Below are 23,345 nucleotides of genomic sequence, written 5' to 3'. Positions count from 1 at the left end.
CCTGCTTTTCAATGATTTTTTTTTTATTTATACTTGTAGTGCATATCTTATCATAGTCCAAATATTTATGACGTCTTGAAAGGCTGTCATAATTATTTCGACTAATCTTATCAGGGTTCTCTCTAAGGCAAGTCAATGAGTCCCAGACTCATCAAAATCAGTTTAGACTCATCATGTTCAAACTTGCAATTCCCAAGATGCATTAAAATTGTAAAATTTATTGTATCTACTGCAGGATTGCTCATACATTTATTTCCAAAGTTTAAATTAATCACAATTATGTGAATTTTCCTTGCTCTAGTTTTTTTAATTATCAAGGGGACTGCAATTATGTATAATAAAAGTACAAGAAATTAAATCACTTTGAAACTGGCTAGAGAAAGTTAAAGGTGAAAAGAAGTATCTGTGAATATAAGTTTGTTTACAGAATATACAAAATAATAAGAGGTATTATTGAGTGGTTTGATTAAATGACATTCAAGTGAAAGTAACTTTCTACTAGTCTTGTTATATTAGTTATCTGAAAAGTATTGTTCGTGAGTTCTCATTTTATGTTATTTCATCAGTTTTTCACTGTTAGGCTATGAGGAGGACCTAAAAATATTCATGTGTATAACATAGCAGGAAGATAACTCTTTAAAATCATTTGAATATTTAAATCACATGCAACACTTGTTTTAAACACAGAATACAAAATTGAACAGAACCAATAGCAGATGAAACTTTTTGACATTCAGACATTTTATGTGTGACAAAAAAGCTCTATTTGAAATAACAAATTTGTTAGATTTATATAGATCAGGTTGTGATAACATAAAAAAGGAGGAGATGTGGTATGATTTCCAATGATCGGGACAACTATCAACCAGAGTTCTAATAAGGCTAAATAAAAAAGAAGCTTGTTTCCTGTTCCCCTACTTATCCTATATTTCAAGCTTAGAAATAGCCTTCCTTAAATTTTTATGGTCATTTTTCAATAAATATTGTTCAAGTCAGAATTACTCTCCCATAGACTTGATGTAAAAAAAATAATTGTAAAATAAGAAAAATTCCCTACCCACACATACTATTTTTTGGCCTAAAGTGAATGTGATAATTATAGGAAACCACAAGGCTGTAAACATTTATAAAAACCCATACCGCAAAGGCTATAAAAGGACACAACATGAATAGTAAAATAACTAGATACTATTGAGATGGGAGCCATCTCTGTGGGTCCCGCTGTCAATAACGTTGGGTAAATAAGTTGTATGGATAATCTGATATGAAGCATGAACTATTAACGGTTCTCGAGAGGTAGAGCGGACACAATTTGTCAAGAACAACGAACGGATGGACAGACCGACGGACTGACCTTTGACCTAGGATGCATACATTATGACACATTCTCTGGTGTTGGTTAATATATATGTTAAGTTGAAAATGTTTGTCAGGTATAAAGTATGAAATAATAACAGCTGTCCTCTCAAAATATAGTGTGGATGAAATTTGTTAGCGATGGACAGACCAACAGACAGACAGACCTTTGACCTAGGAAGTTGTACATCCATCATGACACACCCTCTGGTGTTGGTTAAATTGGGTGTCAAGTATAAACTTTGAAATCATAACGGTTCTCAAGATATAGAGCGGACACGATCTTCACCACAGGACACGGGACAACCGAAACCAATGTTTTTTTGACCTTGACCTTTGACCTAGGAAGTTGTACATACATCATGACACGCCCTCTGGTGGTGGTTAAAATGGATGTCAAGTATAAACTATGAAATCATAACGGCTCTCAAGATATTTTAAAAAAATTCTGAAAGACCTGTATAACAGACATTACACCAACAAAACCCCTAGACTCAGGGCACATAAAGAATGGGTCGGAAAGAAAGGGTTGGGGTTAAACATACATGTGTGAGAGATGTTTGATAGTAATTAACACATACATGACATATATATATATGCATTGTAATTTTACTAAATCAATTTGAAAATAAGATTTGTATACCAAAAAACTAATGACAACATTAAAGTATTATTACATCTTAACCTTTATTTCAACAAGGACCCCTAGTATTGATCAGTATTTAACCTATTTAAAGACTATTTTATAAATTGTAAGCAAATCCATTAATAACATATCCACTAAAAATTAATTTCACAATGATTTAAATTATATTAAATTTTTATACGACTGCAAAAATTGAAATTTGTTTCGTAGTATATTGCTTTCACGTTTGCGTCGTCGTCTGTGGCGTCCGAATACTTTTAGTTTTCGCATTCTAACTTTAGTAAAGGTGAATAGAAATCTATGAAATTTTAACACAAGGTTTATGACCAAAAAGTGAAGGTTGGGATTGGTTTTGGGAGTTTTGGTCCCAACATTTTAGGAATGAGGGGCCAAAAAGGGCCCAAATAAGCAATTTCTTGTTTTCGCACTATAACTTTAGTTTCAGTAAATAGAAATATTGAAATTTTGACATAAGGTTTGTGACCATAAAAGAAAGGTTGGGATTGTTTTTGGAAGTTTTGGTTCCAACAGTTTAGGATTTAGGGGTCAAAAAGGGGCCCAAATAAGCATTTTTCTTGGTTTTTGCACCATAACTTTAGTAAAAGTTTATAGAAATCTATGAAATTTAAACACAAGGTTTATGACCATAAAAGGAAGGTTGGGATTGATTTGGGGAGTTTTGGTCCCAACAGTTTAGGAAAAAGGGGCCAAAAGGGTCCAAAGTTAAACCATTAGGAGATCAGATCATAATGTCTTGCACAGATGTTTCCAAAAGAAGCAGATGTGATATGATTGCCAATGAGACAACTCTCCAAAAGCTACCAAAATGACACAGAAATTAACAAGTATAGGTCACTGCATGGCCTCCAACAATGAGCAACACCTATACTGAGATGACATTGTTTTAATAATCATCAAAAAGGATATTTTATAATTTACAACCTATATATATTCATGGAATGCAAGAAATCATGTTGAAAAATTAATTATATTTACCATTGACCAGTTAAAGTTCTCAAAAACTATTTAAAATAAGTAAGATTTATAAGACTTTTACAAATGGCTTATAATTATACATGTATAAGATTTATAAAAAGGAAAATGGGGGTTCATGGTCAAAATGTTTTAAGGTATAATTCAAATGGTTAAAACCAGAGGATTTCGAAAACCTGACAAAAATTCCAAAACATGACAAGCAAACATCTTTAAATATAATTGGTAAAAAAATTTGTATCTCAAATTTGATACTAATGTTTATGTTAATCATGGATCTGGTCCAAGGAAACAGTTATCGTCCTTAGGTTTTCGTTGTTATTAACACTCCTCCCCTCTTTTTCTATCTGTCCTCCCAAATAAAAAACCTAAATAAGTAACTTTACTAGACAGATTTTGATGCCTAATATTAATTATTCACATGTTAATTATTTAAACTAATTACAATAGTGTAATTGCAACTCACCGTATTTTGCTGGTATGACATCTGACTTGTTGATCTACTACTAGTTGGCAGAGAATAAGTTGGCTGGTATTGATGCATTATCTGGTTGTTACTTCTCACATTGTTAAGATGTGTAAAGGTTGGCTGGTAGTGACGTTGATATTCCATGTTGACAAGCAAACAATAATGTGCAAGAATTCAGTTTTACTTTTATAAGGTTAAAAAGATGATAATTGATTGGTTAAACATCTACTTGTGTTTTCTATTTAAAATTTTACAGGTGTTATAATAACGATGAACATGGCTTCAATGCCAAGCTGACATGTATATAGCTCTTGTAAATTGAAAATGCCATTTCTATTGTGTTTTAAATTTTATGATTGGGTTTGTGAAGCCATTCAAATATATCTTGATAGGAAACTTCAAATGATGAAAGGTTTTTTGCAAATTCATTAAATGTTTGGATTGTTTTTCCTAATTGCTATCAAAACAACATTTAAATTATTTTACTATGTATAATACATTTGAAATGTTGTGTAAAAATATATTTACAATGTTAATGATATGCATTAATTACAATCAGAAGTTTTATGTTTATAATACATTTATATTTATAATTAAAGTGTTTTTAAATAAATATAAATGAAAAATTATTTATTTTCCTGCATCATTGTGCATTATATGTAAAGCTGTTTTGTGTTTACATTTTTTAATAGTACTATTAACTTTAAAGTTTATAGCCCTAACCAGTAATATTCTTTAATATATGACTATGTGAAACAATTTATTTGCAAAATTTGTCAAATAAAAATTAATTCAACAGAATCAAAAGACTTTGTAATCTATGAAAATCCACAGTCAGTCTGTGGATGATGAGATTCACTTAATTTCATTATGTCCAAGAAAAACTAGATTATAACTTACATTTTACTTTCAAATTCTACACAAAATAAAAAAAAAGTATCAAATTTAAGCTTAACCTTTAGAAAGCATATTTCTATAATTTTTGCCTTGTTATATTCATATGGCACATAACCATGACAAGAGCACCAGAACTAGTTTAGCAATTTATTAGGTTGATTTTTTTTAATTTTGTTTCATAATTATTTTTTTTTATATCTTATCAAAATGACTTTTTTTCCTTGAGGTTTTGTGACTTTTTTTTGTTTATGTTTCTACTCTATATTAAACAAACCAGTACATGTATTTTTAAATATAAGACTTCAATCCTACATAATAAATAATTTACAAAAAAGTTACAATTTTTTTCACAAATGTTTTTAAAATTATAAAAAAATATGTAAATGTTTGAAAAATTTACATCAACGCCATTAGAAAATTTCCACATTTTTAATGAAAACAGGCAAATATGGGCTAGTTCTCTTCTCAAGAAACACTCAGATCTCATGCATCAACAAAAAAATCTTTTGATATAATTTTTGTTTTTCAATTAAAATAATTGACAAGAAGATTAAGATAGTTAAAAAACTTGTACACTGTGGTCTTGATCCAAATGTGTTTTTAAATTACAAACTTTGTTTATTACTTGTATCAAAACCCTAATCCTATCCACTGGAATTAATGGTTAAAGTTCAGTTTATAATTTTAGTTCAATTAGTCCAGTCAAACTAAGGTATTTTTTTTTTGGTGCATTTTTCATTGAAGAAATTGCAAATTTGAAGCTTTGTGACCATTTTGAAAAAATAATGTGAAAATTTGGTATTATTTATATCTGTATATTATATTTTTTCAGCATCTTACTTGTCTAAAGAAACTTTAAACCACAAAAAGAAGAACACATGCTTAATTCTTATTATTAAATTTGAGAATCTTTAACTTGACATGTTGAAAAATTCAATAAATGGTAAAAAAAATAATTACGAAATCTAGATAATAGCTTGATAAAAGATATGAAAACACCTTTAGAGTTGTTTGTTATACTCTAAAGACCGCTAAAAATCAAGAATCAATACATTCTGATGAATAGAAGCGGAAAAATTATCATTTTGTATCAATTTTTATTGATATTTCTACCATTTTTGCAAGAGTTATCTCCCTTCTTCAATGCAAATCTCCATATGAATTTTAAATGGAGATTTTTAGTCTTCCTCAAGTAAGATTTTATGGGACTTTTTTCTGTGTATATTTGGGGTATAATACTAAAGATTAAAACTTTAAAATCTTCTGTTGCAATTACTTTCAGGTTTGGGTCAAATTTATGCTAGATTGACTGGACAAATTGTTTTTTTTTTATCGGGTTGTTGTCACCTGGACACATTTTCCATTTCAATTCTCTATTTTATTCTCAAGTCATTTGCATGATCCATATACCACTGCAGTAGTTACAGTCATTTTTTTCTCTATTGCAGGATGACATCATCAACATCTTTGTCATATGAAGTATACAGCTATACCATCACCTTAATGGATAACTTGAAGAGACAATGCACATGTTCAAAGTGTAATGGAAAATTTGTCAACATTAAGACATTCCGAGCTCATTCAAAGAAAATTCATAACACCCATGCTGAAATATCAGACACTCATAGTGAACAACCTGAGATTGTAAGAGATTCTAAGGAAATTTAAAAAAAAACTTTGATTTTAAATCAGCCACTGCATGAAGGAACTAATAGAACTGTAAAAGATGCCATAGCCGAACATTTATTCATATTTTCATCTAATAATGGAATGTCAAAGACAGCTTTGTCACAGTATCTTCACCACGAAAAGTGTAATCTACCACAACCAAACAACCTGCCATCCACTTATAGTGAAGCTGTCACTATTATTCAACCATACCTGATGCCAATAGAAAAATTTAAATGTTGTACAAATGACTGTAAAATTTTTCCTATCAGCAGTACCATTCTTGCCTGTCCAGACTGCAATGAAAGTTTGGTGTTTTCAAACAACAGGAACAAAAAAACATTCCAATATATGCCTATAGTACCCCGCATAGTTCGTTGGTATGGAACTAGGAACCTGGCAAAGATTCTGTATGCGAACAAGCTTAACACAACTGGCAGGCTAAGCAGCTACACAGATGGCAATATATTTCAACAACAGATGACAGATGGTGTCTTCAAAGATCAGCCACAGCAGAACTGTGTGCCATTGGCTCTTTTTGCTGATGGTGTGAATCCAAATAAGAACCAAACAGTCCAGAAGTCAATATGGCCTCTCATCATCACCTGGATAACACTCCCACAAGAAATGCGATATATTTTAGGACCAATGATGTTGGCAGGTATTGTTCCAGGCTATGGTAGAAAAGAACCAAAATCACTGGACCCTTATATTAACGTTTTAGTTGACGAACTTTTATCAAACATTGAATGTAACGTGTATGACGCTTACACAGATGCACCAGTAAATGTAAAGATTGCTTTATTACAGTATTTATGTGATATACCAGCTTTTTCTAAACTTTTACACTGTTCTGGTCAAGCAGCTATTCGTGCTTGTTTTTTCTGCAAAGATACAGGTGTCCATAGCAGTTCCGTGAATAAAGTATTGCACATATCGAACAGAGAGTTTTTACCCACAGATTCGCCATTCCGGAAAGACAAGACATTATTTGCCAAGAAAACTGAAGAGGTTGCTCCCAAACCACAAGCATATTCAAGGGAAGAAGAAATGGAAATAAGAAAAGAATATGACAAAAAAAAAAACAATAACCAAAAATGTAAACTACAAAAAGAAACTGAATTTAAAGGGATGCATCCACTTCATCGCCTACCATATTTTGACAGGGTGCATCAGATGCAACCAGATGGCATGCACACATTAGCAGATGTCATCAGCAACATTCTTGATCTGATAACAGGCAAATCTGATGGACCTAAAGTTCGCCAGTGCGAAAAAGATTATAATCGATTTAAAGAAACCTGGCCAAAAAGACCATCATCATCAACTGCCGAATGTGAGAGACCATCCAAACAGGCAAAGAAATCATCTGTAGATACAGCTGTTCCTGAACCAACACCAAAAGCGCCTCCTTTACCAGCAGCTCCTTGGTTACTAACAAAACAGGATGTTAAATTAGCTGACAACAGATCAAAGAGTGTTAAATACCCTAAAGGCTTTGATTATACTCCTGCTGACCATTTTACCAGAGCATGGACACTGCGTACAATGCATGGCAAACAACAGGTATTGATTATGAAAATATCTTATTTAATGAATTAGATATGAATACTGTAAGTTCAGAAATTATTGCTTGCATTTATTATTGCAACTTTTTTTGGGGACTAAAATGCAATTTAGATTTTAGCAATATTTAGAAAAATCCTGTTTAATTCATATATATACAAAATTTCCAAAATGCAAGGTTAATGTGGTACCTTACACTACAGGGAGATAACTCTTTTAAATTGACTAAACATTTTAGTAACATTGCGTTGTTAAGGGAATATTAAGCTTCTCAATGATCAAAATTAGTGTTTGTCAAACTGCTATATAACCAGTGAAATTTTTCTGATAAATTGGTTGGTTGAAACTTTTTGAAATATTTATATTTTTGTTAAAAGGTCAAAGTAAAGACTTTGCCAAAATTTTATGAAAATTAAACAGGCCAAATTAATTTTAGTGAAGGTGTTGGGTACCACCTCAAACTGATGTGATTGTAACTCTGCAGCATTTTTCGCAGTAATGATACATCACAATAATTTCTGAATTTAGAGTAAGTTGCATTGGTTTTTAAAAAAATGTGTCTTTTAAGCTTAAGGGGGCTCGCGGGTCTGAATCATTTTTTTTTTAATTTAATATAGGATTTCGCTATATTTCTCTATAAATAAACTTTATCTTATACTTAATAGAAAAATGAATTAACAAAATGGGGTCACCGTTCATTTACGCTCACAATCTGCCTTCGAAAGAAACATACATTTTTGTTAATGTCCTTTTTTTCTGTTGAACTAATAGGAGAAATAGCGTTAATATCGAAATAAAAAAAGAACTAAATTACAGAAATCGCTTAAATTTTACCATTATTTAGTTTATGTACAGCTTATTCGAAAACAACAATAAAAAACATAGGTCACTGATGAGTTACAAAGATATTTCAATTTTAATTCCAAAAAAATGGCATTTTTGCACCAAAGGGAGATAATTAGGAGCATTTTCAATGACATCAACATTTTAAAAGTCACCTGGGGCCAACACGAATTGATTTTTTGGAATGATTTTTGTACCATAAGATAAAGTAACAACTTCTTAGGCTAATAGATAAAATTTGTAATGAAAAATAAATGTTTATTTTTTTTCTAAAAATTGTATACCTGCGAGCATCCTTAAATCTAATATCTTTTTTTCAAAATTTTAACTGATTTCACCTTTTGAGCAAATTTCACATTAACATACAAGTATATATAAGAGAATTATTGATCTTTTTTGGTGACACATCTATATACTTTCCAAGATGTCTATCATTGTGGTATGATTGTCATTATGAAATACTCTCCATGCAAGACTAAGGTCGTAAATATAAGCAAATATTTAACAAATGCAATTTTCCATTTGTGCCAGCCACACAGTTATATTTCATTTTTGCCAAAAAATAACACTTCATTTGTTCCATTTTACAGGTAACCTATAAAGGAAAATAAGGTTTAGATAGTTATAATTTTTTTTAAGAATATTTCACCCTGGGTTCATACTCATTTCTAATTTTTAGAGTAATTAAAAGATTATTTTGGCACAAAAAACATTCCAATTTGCCCAAAAGTAAAGCACAGAATAAGAGTAGAAACAATTAAGACTAGGTCACATTGTACAGCCTTCAACATGTTCAATAAGGAACCTTGACTCATGAAAAATGTGTGTACCAAATATTCCACATTCAGGGGAGGGAATAATAACTCATAATTAATAATAATTTTAGATAATATTATAGTTATTTGAAAGCTGGAAAAAAGTATAACTTTTGTTTATTTCTGATATATATATATATACTGAAAGTATGCCCTATATCTAGTAATATATATCATTTTCTCTAATTCTATGGAAATTTATCCCTTTCCAAACCCATTGTATAAAAAATTTTAATCAAGTGTGGTTGCTGGTGATCTCAAAAGATCATTGGATGATTTTAAGGGTCATGACCTTTTTTGGCTAACTGGATGAATCAAAATTTGATAACAGGTGTTAATGAAATTGACAACTTCGTGCAATGTGAAAGGCACTCGAAGGGGATTTTCGGTTAACAAAAAAAGAAAATGTCTTTTTAATCATTAGAGAAACAGATTCTTACATAGTTACTCGTGGATTATCTGATTTATCCAATCTCGATAGTTAAATTATAAATTTTAAAGTACTGGCCGAGGCGGCTCGGACTTTAAAATTGATAATTATACTATCTCGATTGGATAAATCCGATAATCCACTGGTATCAATGAAAGAATCTATATTTATCCAAATGCTTTGAATCTTTGTATTTTAACAAAATGCAGTTACCATGCACATATGCTATGAAATATTCAATAAAGTGATCTAAAAAAAATGATTAACTTGAAGATAGAATTTAAAGGAAACCAATTACAAGTATGTCAAGTTCACTAAACTGAGAATTATTGAAAATATCAATTATGACAATTATAAATGTCATTAAAGATAAAAAATTATTTTGAACTTTTGAAAAAAGTCAAATGTGTAAATATTGTATTGGGTTTATTAGAGTACAGTTAATTCAGTCATGACAGATACTTGTATGATATAAGTAATTTTTTTTTTAGAACATTTGTTAATTCAAACTCAAATAATAGTGAATATTCTCCTTTTATTCATATTCATATAGATAAATACTTTATTTCAGTTCGTAACCAAGAATATTGCAGCATGGTGTATCAGAGGCCTCCTAGCAAAGCCACAAGAAGAAACATTGTTCAATTTATTTGAAGTGATCAAAAGACTGACACAACCATCCTACACAACTGAGAAGCTTCAAGGACTTATTGAAGACACAAGTACAGCAGTGGTGTTACTTGAAAGGGATTTTCCTTTGACCTTGCAGGTTAGTTTATCTACTTAGATGTATGAGTTCTATATTCATCCGTATTTGCAATTGAAAGAATCAAGTAAACAATAAGAATCTACTTCATCATTTTAATTATCTCACATGATTAACAGCAGGAGGCACAGCTTATAGTTAATATCCGTACACCCTTGTTTAACCCAGATAAAGTTAATTCTTATAAGATTTCAAAACATTTTGTTGATGCCTCTCCTAGGAAATGTAAATGATAAAAAAAACCAACAAATTGAAACAAGATATTTTGTTTATTGATTAAAAAACTACTGTTTCACACACATGATTGTTTTAACCATTTCAATTTATTTAACAGTTAAAAAAAAAATTCTGCACATAATTAAAGATTGCTTACTTCTAGCTGCTAAGCTAGATGGAGTGTTATTTACAGCCTTAATTGTAATTGTTCAATCAGATTGTAGATTTTTGCCTCATAAGAAATAGTATATTTTTATCATCTAATTTTCCAAAAGTAGGCTTAGAGAGCTGAATAAAACAAATAATATCAGGCACTATTTATTTTAAGTACTTGGGGTGCTATCAACAGTTTTTTCTATGATGTTCTATTTTGAGGGACCATGCATAAGTGACCCTTAGTGGTGGACTGATTTATAAAGATACTTGTATAAAACTAGATATCACTGGAATCAGAATGTTCTCTAGCTTCTAATAACATAGATATAAAGTGTACTTTTATCATATTAAAAAAAATGCCTTATTTGAACATAAGAAACCTGAAATCAGGTTATGTTCATACCCATACAGACGTGCACATTTTTTATAATCAAAACTGTATGAAATTTATAGGTTTTAACCGGGCCTTTAAAAATTACGGTCTCCTGTTCCGAAAACAGCTACAGTGGCTGCAAATATGTTTTCATTTTTCACTGCCTAAAAACAGGATGTTTACAGTGTTGTCTCCCTTCAAAACATGTATATTTAATATAATTTTTAAAATTATTTCAATATTCAACCTTTTTTAATTGAAAGCTAATTAACTATTTTTTACAATCAAATACAAAAAACATGATACTTTAGCATTAATTAAGTAAATAAACAGGGGTTTCCCTCCATGGTTATTTTTAGTCAGGGAATAACCCCTAGTTGTTTATATGAAACTGTTTATAGCACCCTTATAAATGAATACATAATTTTAAAAAAAACGATTAAAGGGCAGATAAATTGCTGAATGATATAAAAATGCAATGTAAGAAGATGTCACATAATTTCAAAAAGACAACTCTCTCAGTGACCAATTAATGGACTTTCAGTCTGTGCCAAACTGTTTTAGGGTTTGTCTGACCGAAAGAGAAATCTGGGTTTTTGTACATATTCAAACAAAATATTTCAAAATTTCTGTCTGTCCGAATGATTTTTTATCTGTCATTTTGTCGTTCAGACAGAGTTTGGGATACACTTGACTTTGATGTTAATAATTAAACAATAATGCTTGTTGCAATATCAATTAAAATAAGCACATTCAATTATTTCCCTTGCAATCACTTCCTTCAAACACATCCTGGAGTTGTGAATAGCTGATCAATGTGTTAAGTTTCATCAGTAACATCATAACAGACAGACACTAAACCAGTATCAGTACTGTAGTCAGAATTAGGGTTTATATAATTTTCTTTTCAGATGTATATAGTACTACATAATACTGTATGAATTTATAATTTTTCATTTGTGTAAAATATTTTTATTTGTAGAATATCACAACACACCTGCTACATCATATCCCAGAGGGTTATGAAGACTATGGACCATTGTATGATAGATGGCTTTATCCTTTGGAACGAGCAAACAGTTGGGTGACCAGACAAATTTTACAACACGGACATGAAGAATCAACAGTGATGCAGACATACCGGGTAAGTTAAAACAGAATTGGATAACAAAAAAAAAGAAGATGTGGTATAATTGCCAATGAGACAACTGTCCACCAGAGACGAAAACATTAAAAACTATAGGTTACGTATATGACCTTCAATAATGAGCCACAACAAGCAGACCACAACATCTTATATATAGATGATAGGTTATAAAATGAAGGCGTTTTGAGTTGCATCAAAATTTCATTTTTAGATTAAAAATGTACTGAGAAAGATGAATAATACTATGAAAACAATATGTGCAGAGTTATGGTCCTTGGACTTTGAAAATTCACTCAAATCATTACTTTCCCCCTTTTTTTATCTTCTTTAAGATATTGACTTGATATTTGTTTGTACTTTACACCTTGACAAGTGATAGTCAAAGCATTTTGTTGCAGTGTAATGAAATATTATAAGTAGGGATCTATGTTTTGCCTTGCAATACGCTCAAAATGCTTGGTGAAATTTGAATCAAGGTTCATATTAGCAAGTTATACTGTGTGTTGCATTTTTATAATTATCACTAAAATTAAACCATTAAAGACCAAAGAACGGTTTTCCACAAAAAACCTTAGCTCATACCAAACAACTTCTACTAAGGGCCCCAAAAAATGACTAGTGTTAAACCATTAAAATAGGAAAACAACCGTCTAATTTTTATAAAAAATGAGAAATGAAAAGAAAAATGAACCACATCAACAAACAACAACAACTGAACACCAGGTACCTTATTTAAGACAGTTGTAAACAAATGCTGCAGGTTTAAAAGTCAAAACGTATGTATTTATTCTAACACAAGACAGACAAGATTTATATGGTTGTCGCATTTTTCTTGAGATACTGCATATGAGGGTTCACATGAGCAAGCTATATGTGATGGTTTTCAGCACTTAACATTATCTATTTACAATTTGCTGATTTGGCTTTCAAGAGTTAAGGAATACAGTCTTGTTAAGATACAATTTATCACATCTCAATTTTTTACTCTAGTATGCATAAATTAATTTCCTTAATTCATATTTCAGATATACGATTGGAGCTCTCACGATATTTTGAGTGGTGAAATTATAAATTACAACAGACAAACAAGTCTGTGTCGCTTGGCAGAAAAAGTAAATTCCATTCACCATCAAGATATATCTACAGCATCTACGAAAAGATTCATATTGCAAAGTGAGAATCTATCAATTCTAAAAGACAATTACAATAATATATATGACCAAAATTATGAGCTATTTGACATAGACCCAGTGGTCACATATCTTAAGTTCAGCCACAGACAGGATGCTGAGTTAAAAAGACAAATTTTCTTCTCAACAACAGAGCATCAGACGACAGCATCACGCTCACATGACTATTGTGTTAGCGTTTCGCATAGGACAAACCGTCGCTTTGGCACAATTTCTAAGATTTTCAAACACAACCATCTAGATAAAGCTATCATGTGGGTAAAATTGGAGATGTTTCCCATTCCGGAACAATCTGGACTATTCTTGGTCACCGATGACAGAAAGATTGACACACATATATTTAGCTTTGATAAAATAAGCAATCCAGTTGTATTTGCTTCAGAAGACAATAAAATATGGTTTTTAAATGTTTAGATATGCATTTATACATGTATGTATTTTGTATGAAGTAGATAAATAGTTTATTTACTTGGAAAGGTACATTATTATGTATTTTCTTGCTGTATATACATACCTGTAGCCAGGGGGGGGGGGGGGGGGGGGGGTTAGGGAGGTTCGGACGAAACCCCCCTTGAAAACAAACAAGCACTGTTAAAGTCAATGTTCTGTTCGAGATGTGACTGTTAAAGTCGAGTTTGTGAGTCCAACGAACCCCCCTTTGGAAATTCCTGGCTACGGGCCTGATATAGAACGAGTTGTTCAAAAGAAAAAAATAAGTGGATAAAAAGAGATTTTTTAAATGGAAGTCAACTTTGCTATTTTATATGAGATATTCCTTTCAAAGGGTGTATTACGTTTCCAACATTTTCTTGCATTACTTTTCCAAAATAAATAGTTGCCACCTTTACGCATTTACCTGTATTTCACCTGTAAAAAATGGTAATAATGATATATAAGACTTAATATTATTATAGTATTTCTTATTAATTTGTAATTAATGAGTTACTTCAATAGGTAGATAATTATTGCATTATCCAAAATATTTAAACAAATATCATACATTTTGTGTTTTAGAGACATTTTTTTTCAACTGAGCCATTTAAGGGGAGATAACTCTTTTAGTAAAAAAAATTACTGGTCTGATCGGGATTAAAAATGTGTTTTTGCATGATCCTACAATTTTTCAATGACTCATAGTTTTAAAAATAGCACAGAGGCCCATTCTTTTTATTATATTTTTTAAAAGAGCATATAAAAATCTTCATTTAAGCAAAGTATAAAAAAAATGTATCTCAGGAAACTTACATATGATCTACCTTAACATTGTGAGTACTTTTTAAAAGTTATCATGTAGAAAGTGGACCCATATTTGATGAATTCAGTATTTTGTTATATCTTTTATATAAATTTGCATATGTTTGATTTATTTTTAGGACACTCAATTTTTATGTCCTCATTTGGTTTCGGTCAGTATTATCAATTTAAAAAGCAATGAGGATAACGACTTCTATAAAAATTCAGAAACGTAGTGCCAAAATGTGGAAACCAAAACACACATTTCACATCCTACTTTTTTCTGTAATTGAAAAAAAAAAAAGTTCCGAGCTTTCAAATTACAACCATTGTACAGGATATTTATTCTGCTTTATTTCTCTTCCTAGAATTTACTGTTCTTTTGCAAGTTACACTTATTACTACTGAAACAAAATTTTGGCAATTAAATATTTTGTATTATATGTAAATATTTTGATAAGAACAAATATTGGTATGAAAATGTTACAAATACAAATGTGAGTATGGTTAAATATAAACCTATTTAAATGTGGGTTACAAATGTTAATTGCTCTTCATCTTTTATATAAGCTTTGGATTTCAAATATTTTGGCCACGAGCATCACTGAAGGGACATATATTGTCGAAATGCGCATCTGGTGCAAGAAAATTGGTACCGTTAATTTTATTATACATATAATAAATAAGTGCTTAATAATTGAAATCACTCATACTGTAGACATATTTCATTTTACATGCATAATATTCAATGTTTATATGGCTAATAAACAATTATTGACCAAATTGTTGTTTTTATAATTTGCATTGTGATATTGTATTCTAATTCTTTAAGTCTAGTTAAGCCATAATAGAAATGAAAACAAATCAGCTCAAGAAAGTGTTTATGACTGTAAGACTGCGTCGATACACAATTCAGATGAAATTTATACTGTCGAGAATGTGTCGAGACATATTAAGACATCATTAAGAATGTCGAGAATGTGTCGAGACATATTAAGACATCATTAAGAATGTCAAGAATGTGTCGAGATATATTCATACATCATTTAGAATGTCAAGAATGTGTCGAGACATATTCAGACATCATTAAGAATGTCAAGAATATGTCAAGACTTATCGAGACAAATTCAAGACAGTCGAGAATAGGTGAAGACAAATCAAGACACATTTTAGACTGTTGAGAAAGTGTCGAGAATATTCAGACAATGTTAATACTGTCGAGACATATGTCGAGAAACAATACAGATAGTCGAGAACAATGTCGAGAATATAAATACATATTTCAGAAAAATTAAGACTGTGTCGAGAATTTTTACAAAAATTTCATACAAAAAGAGAATGTCGAGTAAAAGTTCATGCAGATCGAGACAAAAACTGGTCTTTTCAGACTTTTGGAATTTTGTAGTGTGAAGACGCCAACGTGATACCAATATACGACCAAAAAATTTTCAATTTTTGCGGTCGTATAAAAATGATAACTGAAGTATAATCATTTTTGAATATATATACACCTTTTCAACGGGCCACAATTGTTTTATTATACCAAACTAACAGCATGAACAATTACACTGTATAGTCTATATTTTTAACATAACACACAGACTGACATTTTTGTGAATAAATTACTCAAATTTACAACAAAAGTAGAATCTTTTTGTAAAATATTGATGGCCCTGAAAAGGACCATTTATAAGAGATATCACCGGCTTCTGGCACTCTCAGCTTTATTCATGTCCAATGTCTTATTTCCTCATCTCGCGATGGGCTTCATATGTAACGTGAACGCTGCCATTTTGTTTATTTACGTCTGTGACGTAATTTTCATTGGAGGTACAGACTCAAGTACAAAGACAAACTTAAAAGGTTATTCACCGCTGGTGTAAATTTTTATGGTTACAGACCTGCCAACTATCCTGATTTTCGCGGTATCATCCCGATTTTCATCCCTCAACCTGAATCCCGATATCGGGATCTTAAAACATGTAAAAAACCCGATTTTCACAAAATATACCCGAAAAAATTATTGGTTATCGATTTTGAAGTTTTTCTGATCAATTTTTAAAAATCTATAATTTTACCTGGGGACATATTATGACAAGTTTATATTAACCCTGTGCTAATCAACGGTCACAACAGGTGTCATAATTTGTTGTTGCAAGTAATCGGATTACCTGATGGTTCATAACAATCCTCAAAATTAGTTAATATTTGTAAACAGAAATTTAGTCAGACGGCCTTTGATTTTTAACCAATTTATCATATACTGTAAGCACAATTTGCAACGTTTACCGTAGTTCCATGACAAAATCATATTAACTAAAAGATGAGAACAGTGTAATGAACTCGTTTATCTTGAAATCCATTTAATTTTTGAAATCAGACATGAGTCTGTTGATTTAAAATCGATGCCATTTTGTATACAGTAGAAGTGTATATAAGCCTCCGTCGGTGAGAGCAGACTACGCGAATGAATTTTATTTTTACAGGACATTCGGTCTGGTAAGCATCCTAGCTTTACCAGACCGAATGAAATTTTACCAGACCAATTTTTTTTTACATCTAATTGTATATTATCCGACAAAAAACAACAAACATATGACTTTGTTGTGCCCTACTCCTCCCCAAAATGCACAAATTAAAACAAAATGATGTAACAAGAGGGGATATTGTTATGAAAGTTGTGCACAATTGCTTGAATGTATTTCAGTGAAGAGTAATGTCCCATTTTATTGGATTTTGACAATGTTTGTGAACTAAACATAATTTAGAGTTTCTGTATAAAATATTATTTCCTGTTTCTTCTTTCTTTTTCATATATCTTTTGGTTTTCAATTCTTGTGGTTATATTTCATAGCTAAATTTTGTGATCTGCTTGGATTTTTATTCATTTATTGTATTTAAATCGGCAAACCCGGAATTATCCTTATCCGTTCCCAGAATCTGATCCGGTTTTATTTACATTTCCGGTTGTGCCAATGATGGCATCCATTGTTGTTTTTGACAGTCAGATATGTTTTTACCCGGTTTTTACACATTACTGGTTGGCGATGTTCGGCATAAAGCTAGCGGTTGAACAAAATAAACATCGCTGTGATGAATAATAAAGATGAAAATGAATTTGAGATCGTTAGGCAATTTTGCTAGAATGTTAGAAAAATCCATGAAAAAAAAACACCGGACATTCGGACCGGAATTCAACAAAATTTTACCAGACCGATCCATTATTCACCGGATTTGTCCGACGGTCCGACGTATTTCGTGTAGTCTGTAAGAGCACCTCTGAACACAAAGAAAGATAACTCAAATTTTATCTATTTTCTCATTAATACTGGCAGACTTAATAAAAATCTGAATTTATTTTTCTAACTTTAGGACATATAGGTGCATGTCTTTTGAGTCTTGGTCTAAAGACAAGCAGGACTTTGGAGGGGGAAAAGGGGGGGGTCTTCATTTTAAATCCTTCATTTTTTATTGTCATTTTTCTCTTTTCTTAAATTGTTTTGTCAATTTTAAAATAAGTACAAGAATCATGCAAATAAAAGAAGTCAAGGCTTATAAGCTTATCATCAGTATACCAAAAGAAAAAAGAAGAGATATGAGACTATTTTAAGAGTAAAAAACAGTGCACGCAGAAATGCCGCAAAAACTGTAACCCTTAAAAATCTGGTCGCGCACTAAATCCCCCATGGGGATTTTCAAAAGTTGGCAGGTCTGGGGTTATTTGTCCTTCCTTGCAATTGAATGAAAATTAACTGAATTATTTCATTTCACGTGATAAAGAATTGTTTGAAATATATGTAAGGTATAATAATATTTAATAATCAATGTTTAAAAGTCACCAATACACATGAATGTTATACAATTACTGTCTTTTGATGAGGTAAATATGCGGTTTTATTGACTTTTGAAAAAATTATATTCACTGAGGCCGATGGCCGAAGTGAATATCAGTTTTTCAAAAGTCAATAAAACCCCATATTTACCGAAACAAAAGACAGTAATTGTATTATTCCATAGTCCGAGAGAAGAAAATGTATCTAATGACAAACATCATGAACATATACCAATTTTTTTTTTACATGAAACATTTTACCATAACGTTGCATGTAAAAGCGCGAGACGTTTAGCGCGGTGAATAACACTTTCTCAGGTGAATATGCTTTTTTATTCAAAATCCAATTCATATAGAGAAACCTACTAAAACAAGAGGCTCTCAAGAGCCTGAATCGCTCACCTGAATTTTTTTGGTTTAATCTCTCATCAATGATTATTTTGGCTTTTCAATTTATTTAAATGTTCTTTGAATCGTCCTATTTTCTTCAAAAGCAAAAAAAAATCATTTTCTCCTATGTTCTATTTTAGCCATAGGAGCTATGTTTCTTGACATACAAGGAAATGAAATATAAAATTTATACTAGATACTCTGAAACTCTGAAACTCATTTAGCCTAAGTTTGGCTGAAATTGATACAGCAGTTTCATAAGAGAAGATTTTTTAAAGTAAGTCAACATGATGAACAAATTGTGAAAAAAGTCTTTAAAGGGCAATAACTCCTAAAGAGGTCAATTGACAATTTTGGTCAAATTGACTTATTTGTAGATCTTACTTTGCTGATCATATTTGCTGTTTACAGTTTATCTTTATCTATAATAATATTCAAGATAATGACCAAAAACTGCAAAATTTCCTTAAAATTACCAATTAAGTGGCAGCAACCCAACAATTGGATGTTTGATTCATCTGAAAATTTCCGGGCTGATAGATATTGACCTAATGAACATTTTTTCTCCATGTCAGATTTGCTCTTAATGCTTTCGTTTTTGAGATATAAGCCAAAAACTGCATTTGACCCCTATGTTCTATTTTAAGTAACGGCGGCCATGTTTTTTGACGGATCAAAAATCAAAGCACACACTTTGTGCAGGATAATCTAAGGAACAACCATGCTAAGTTTTAACCAAATCCAATCAGTAGTTTCAGAGGAGAAGATTTTTTAAAGTTAGCAAATATGATGAACAAATTGTGAAAAATTGTCATTAAAGGACAATAATCCCTTAAGGGGTCAATTGACAATTTTGGTCATATTAACTTATTTGTAGATCTTACTTTGCTGATCTTTTATGCTGTTTACAGTTTATCTTTATCTATAATAATATTCAAGATAATGACCAAAAACTGCAAAATTTCCTTAAAATTACCAATTAAGTGGCAGCAACCCAACAATTGGATGTTTGATTCATCTGAAAATTTCAGGGCTGATAGATATTGACCTAATGAACATTTTTACTCCATGTCAGATTTGCTCTTAATGCTTTCGTTTTTGAGATATAAGCCAAAAACTGCATTTGACCCCTATGTTCTATTTTAAGTAACGGCGGCCATGTTTTTTGACGGATCAAAAATCAAAGCACACACTTTGTGCAGGATAATCTAAGGAACAACCATGCTAAGTTTTAACCAAATCCATTCAGTAGTTTCAGAGGAGAAGATTTTTTAAAGTTAGCAAATATGATGAACAAATTGTGAAAAATTGTCATTAAAGGACAATAACCCCTTAAGGGGTCAATTGACAATTTTGGTCATATTAACTTATTTGTAGATCTTACTTTGCTGATCTTTTATGCTGTTTACAGTTTATCTTTATCTGTAATAATATTCAAGATAATGACCAAAAACTGCAAAATTTCCTTAAAATTACCAATTAAGTGGCAGCAACCCAACAATTGGATGTTTGATTCATCTGAAAATTTCAGGGCTGATAGATATTGACCTAATGAACATTTTTACTCCATGTCAGATTTGCTCTTAATGCTTTCGTTTTTGAGATATAAGCCAAAAACTGCATTTGACCCCTATGTTCTATTTTAAGTAACGGCGGCCATGTTTTTTGACGGATCAAAAATCAAAGCACACACTTTGTGCAGGATAATCTAAGGAACAACCATGCTAAGTTTTAACCAAATCCATTCAGTAGTTTCAGAGGAGAAGATTTTTTAAAGTTAGCAAATATGATGAACAAATTGTGAAAAATTGTCATTAAAGGACAATAACCACTTAAGGGGTTAATTGACAATTTTGGTCATATTAACTTATTTGTAGATCTTACTTTGCTGATCTTTTTTGCTGTTTACAGTTTATCTTTATCTGTAATAATATTCAAGATAATGACCAAAAACTGCAAAATTTCCTTAAAATTACCAATTAAGTGGCAGCAACCCAACAATTGGATGTTTGATTCATCTGAAAATTTCAGGGCTGATAGATATTGACCTAATGAACATTTTTACTCCATGTCAGATTTGCTCTTAATGCTTTCGTTTTTGAGATATAAGCCAAAAACTGCATTTGACCCCTATGTTCTATTTTAAGTAACGGCGGCCATGTTTTTTGACGGATCAAAAATCAAAGCACACACTTTGTGCAGGATAATCTAAGGAACAACCATGCTAAGTTTTAACCAAATCCATTCAGTAGTTTCAGAGGAGAAGATTTTTTAAAGTTAGCAAATATGATGAACAAATTGTGAAAAATTGTCATTAAAGGACAATAACCACTTAAGGGGTTAATTGACAATTTTGGTCATATTAACTTATTTGTAGATCTTACTTTGCTGATCTTTTTTGCTGTTTACAGTTTATCTTTATCTATAATAATATTCAAGATAATGACCAAAAACTGCAAAATTTCCTTAAAATTACCAATTAAGTGGCAGCAACCCAACAATGGTTTGTTTGATTCATCTGAAAATTTCAGGGCTGATAGATCTTGACCTAATGAACATTTTTACCCCATGTCAGATTTGCTCTAAATGCTTTCGTTTTTGAGATATAAGCCAAAAACTGCATTTGACCCCTATGTTCTATTTTAAGTAACGGCGGCCATGTTTTTTGACGGATCAAAAATCGAAGCGCACATTTTGTGCAGGATATACTAAGGAACAATCATGTTAAGTTTCATTCAAATCCATTCAGTAGTTTCAGAGGAGAAGATGTTTGAAAAATTGTTAACGACGACGACGACGTCGACGACGACGACGTCGACGACGACGACGACGACGGACGCCAAGTGATGAGAAAAGCTCACATGGCCTTTTAGGCCAGGTGAGCTAATAATACCAATATGGAATAAATGCTAATATTAAAATTTTAAGTGTTATTCGGATAAAACGGTATTATTCGGTTGTAAATAAAACAAATATTGTCATACTCTTCCTTTTCATTATCCAGATTTTCCAAACTTTCTTTTAATTTTGAGTCAACAACTAGCCTGTCCCGAGGTACATTTGCAATATACACCTCCGACAGTTCTCCAACACCAACATTAATGTGAAGATATTTTTTTATAGTTTCAATGTATTCTTTCTGCTCTATTGATAGGTTTCCAACAAATCCAATCCTGCTCATTATATCCGAAGGGCTCCCACAAAAATTTTCATTGTAATATATTTGAAAAACATCCTCGACAGTCCGCCTCTCCCATTTCGATACCCACTTATAAGAAAATGGAAGCTGTGAGCTATATGATCGTTTTTTTACAATTTCTGATTTCTCTACAAATTCTCTTTCGTCAATGTTAGTCAATGCTAGCTTTGTAAAGTCACGAGAGAGATCTGGGAGAGAAGATGTCCTCGGAGGTCTAGCCATGTTGACATGTAACAGCACCACATGTACAGGGCTTACTTCCTGTTGAGTCCATGTGGTCGTTTCGCCCCTATTCCCGTTCGCATCTGGCCATTTCGCCCCGGATTTATAAATTAAACGTTATTTAGTATGGCAAGCCGTTGTGGAATTTATTCCCTATTTATTAATATTAATAAATCATTTATTAATATTAAATATTATTTTTTAATATTAATAAATCGAATTTTTAATATTAATAAATATTTTTTAATATTAAAAAATCGTCATTTTTTAATATTAATAAATAGGTTTTATTTTTTAATATTAAAAAATCATTTTTTAATATTAAATATTCGATTTATTAATATTAAAAAATAATATTTAATATTAAAAAATAGATCCTATTTATTAATATTAAAAAATCATTTTTTAATATTAATAAATCATTTTTTAATATTAAAAAATCATTTTCTAATATCAATAAATGGTCTTATTTTTTAATATTAAAAAATGAATATTTAATATTACATATTCAGGTTGATTTTTTAATATGAAAAAATCATTTTCTAATATTAATAAATACGCCACCTGTATGTAAGAGTTGTTTGAGCGCTTTTATTTACGATGATCATACCTTACTGCAAGCATGTAGCTGAACTAGATCAGTGGAAAATATGAATAACAAAAACATCTACGAAACACCTGCTTTTATCCGGCAATCAGCCAATTATTGTAAAAATAACAAGTTGAAAAATAAAGTGTTTTTTTTTACTTGTACAAATAAAGTCTCTTGTTACTCCAACTCCATATTGAGCAAAGATCAGCAAACGGTAATGAGAATATTTCTATTTCTGTCGTGACCACTTCGCGGTCTGCGTTTATACTATGTAGATTTCTTTGAAAAATGTTAAGAATCAGAGACTTGGATTTAAATAATAAACTTTAGAGCCCCAGTTGTAAAT

General features: G+C 31.0%; 1 protein-coding gene across 1 annotated transcript in view; it reads right to left on the bottom strand.

The window, feature by feature from the left end:
- The window catches only part of LOC139529141 (uncharacterized), a 62,069-nt gene extending 39,624 nt beyond the window's left edge, over positions 1 to 22,445 (bottom strand). The window contains exon 1 of the mRNA XM_071325461.1: positions 21,971 to 22,445. Coding sequence (XP_071181562.1) covers positions 21,971 to 22,407 — 437 coding nt within the window. The 5' untranslated portion in view covers positions 22,408 to 22,445. The remainder of the gene's footprint in view (positions 1 to 21,970) is intronic.
- Between the last annotated feature and the right edge of the window lie 900 nt (positions 22,446 to 23,345).

This window comes from Mytilus edulis, chromosome 6, assembly GCF_963676685.1.
Source record: "Mytilus edulis chromosome 6, xbMytEdul2.2, whole genome shotgun sequence".
NCBI lineage: Eukaryota > Metazoa > Mollusca > Bivalvia > Mytilida > Mytilidae > Mytilus > Mytilus edulis.
This window is presented reverse-complemented; position numbering and strand designations above follow the sequence as displayed.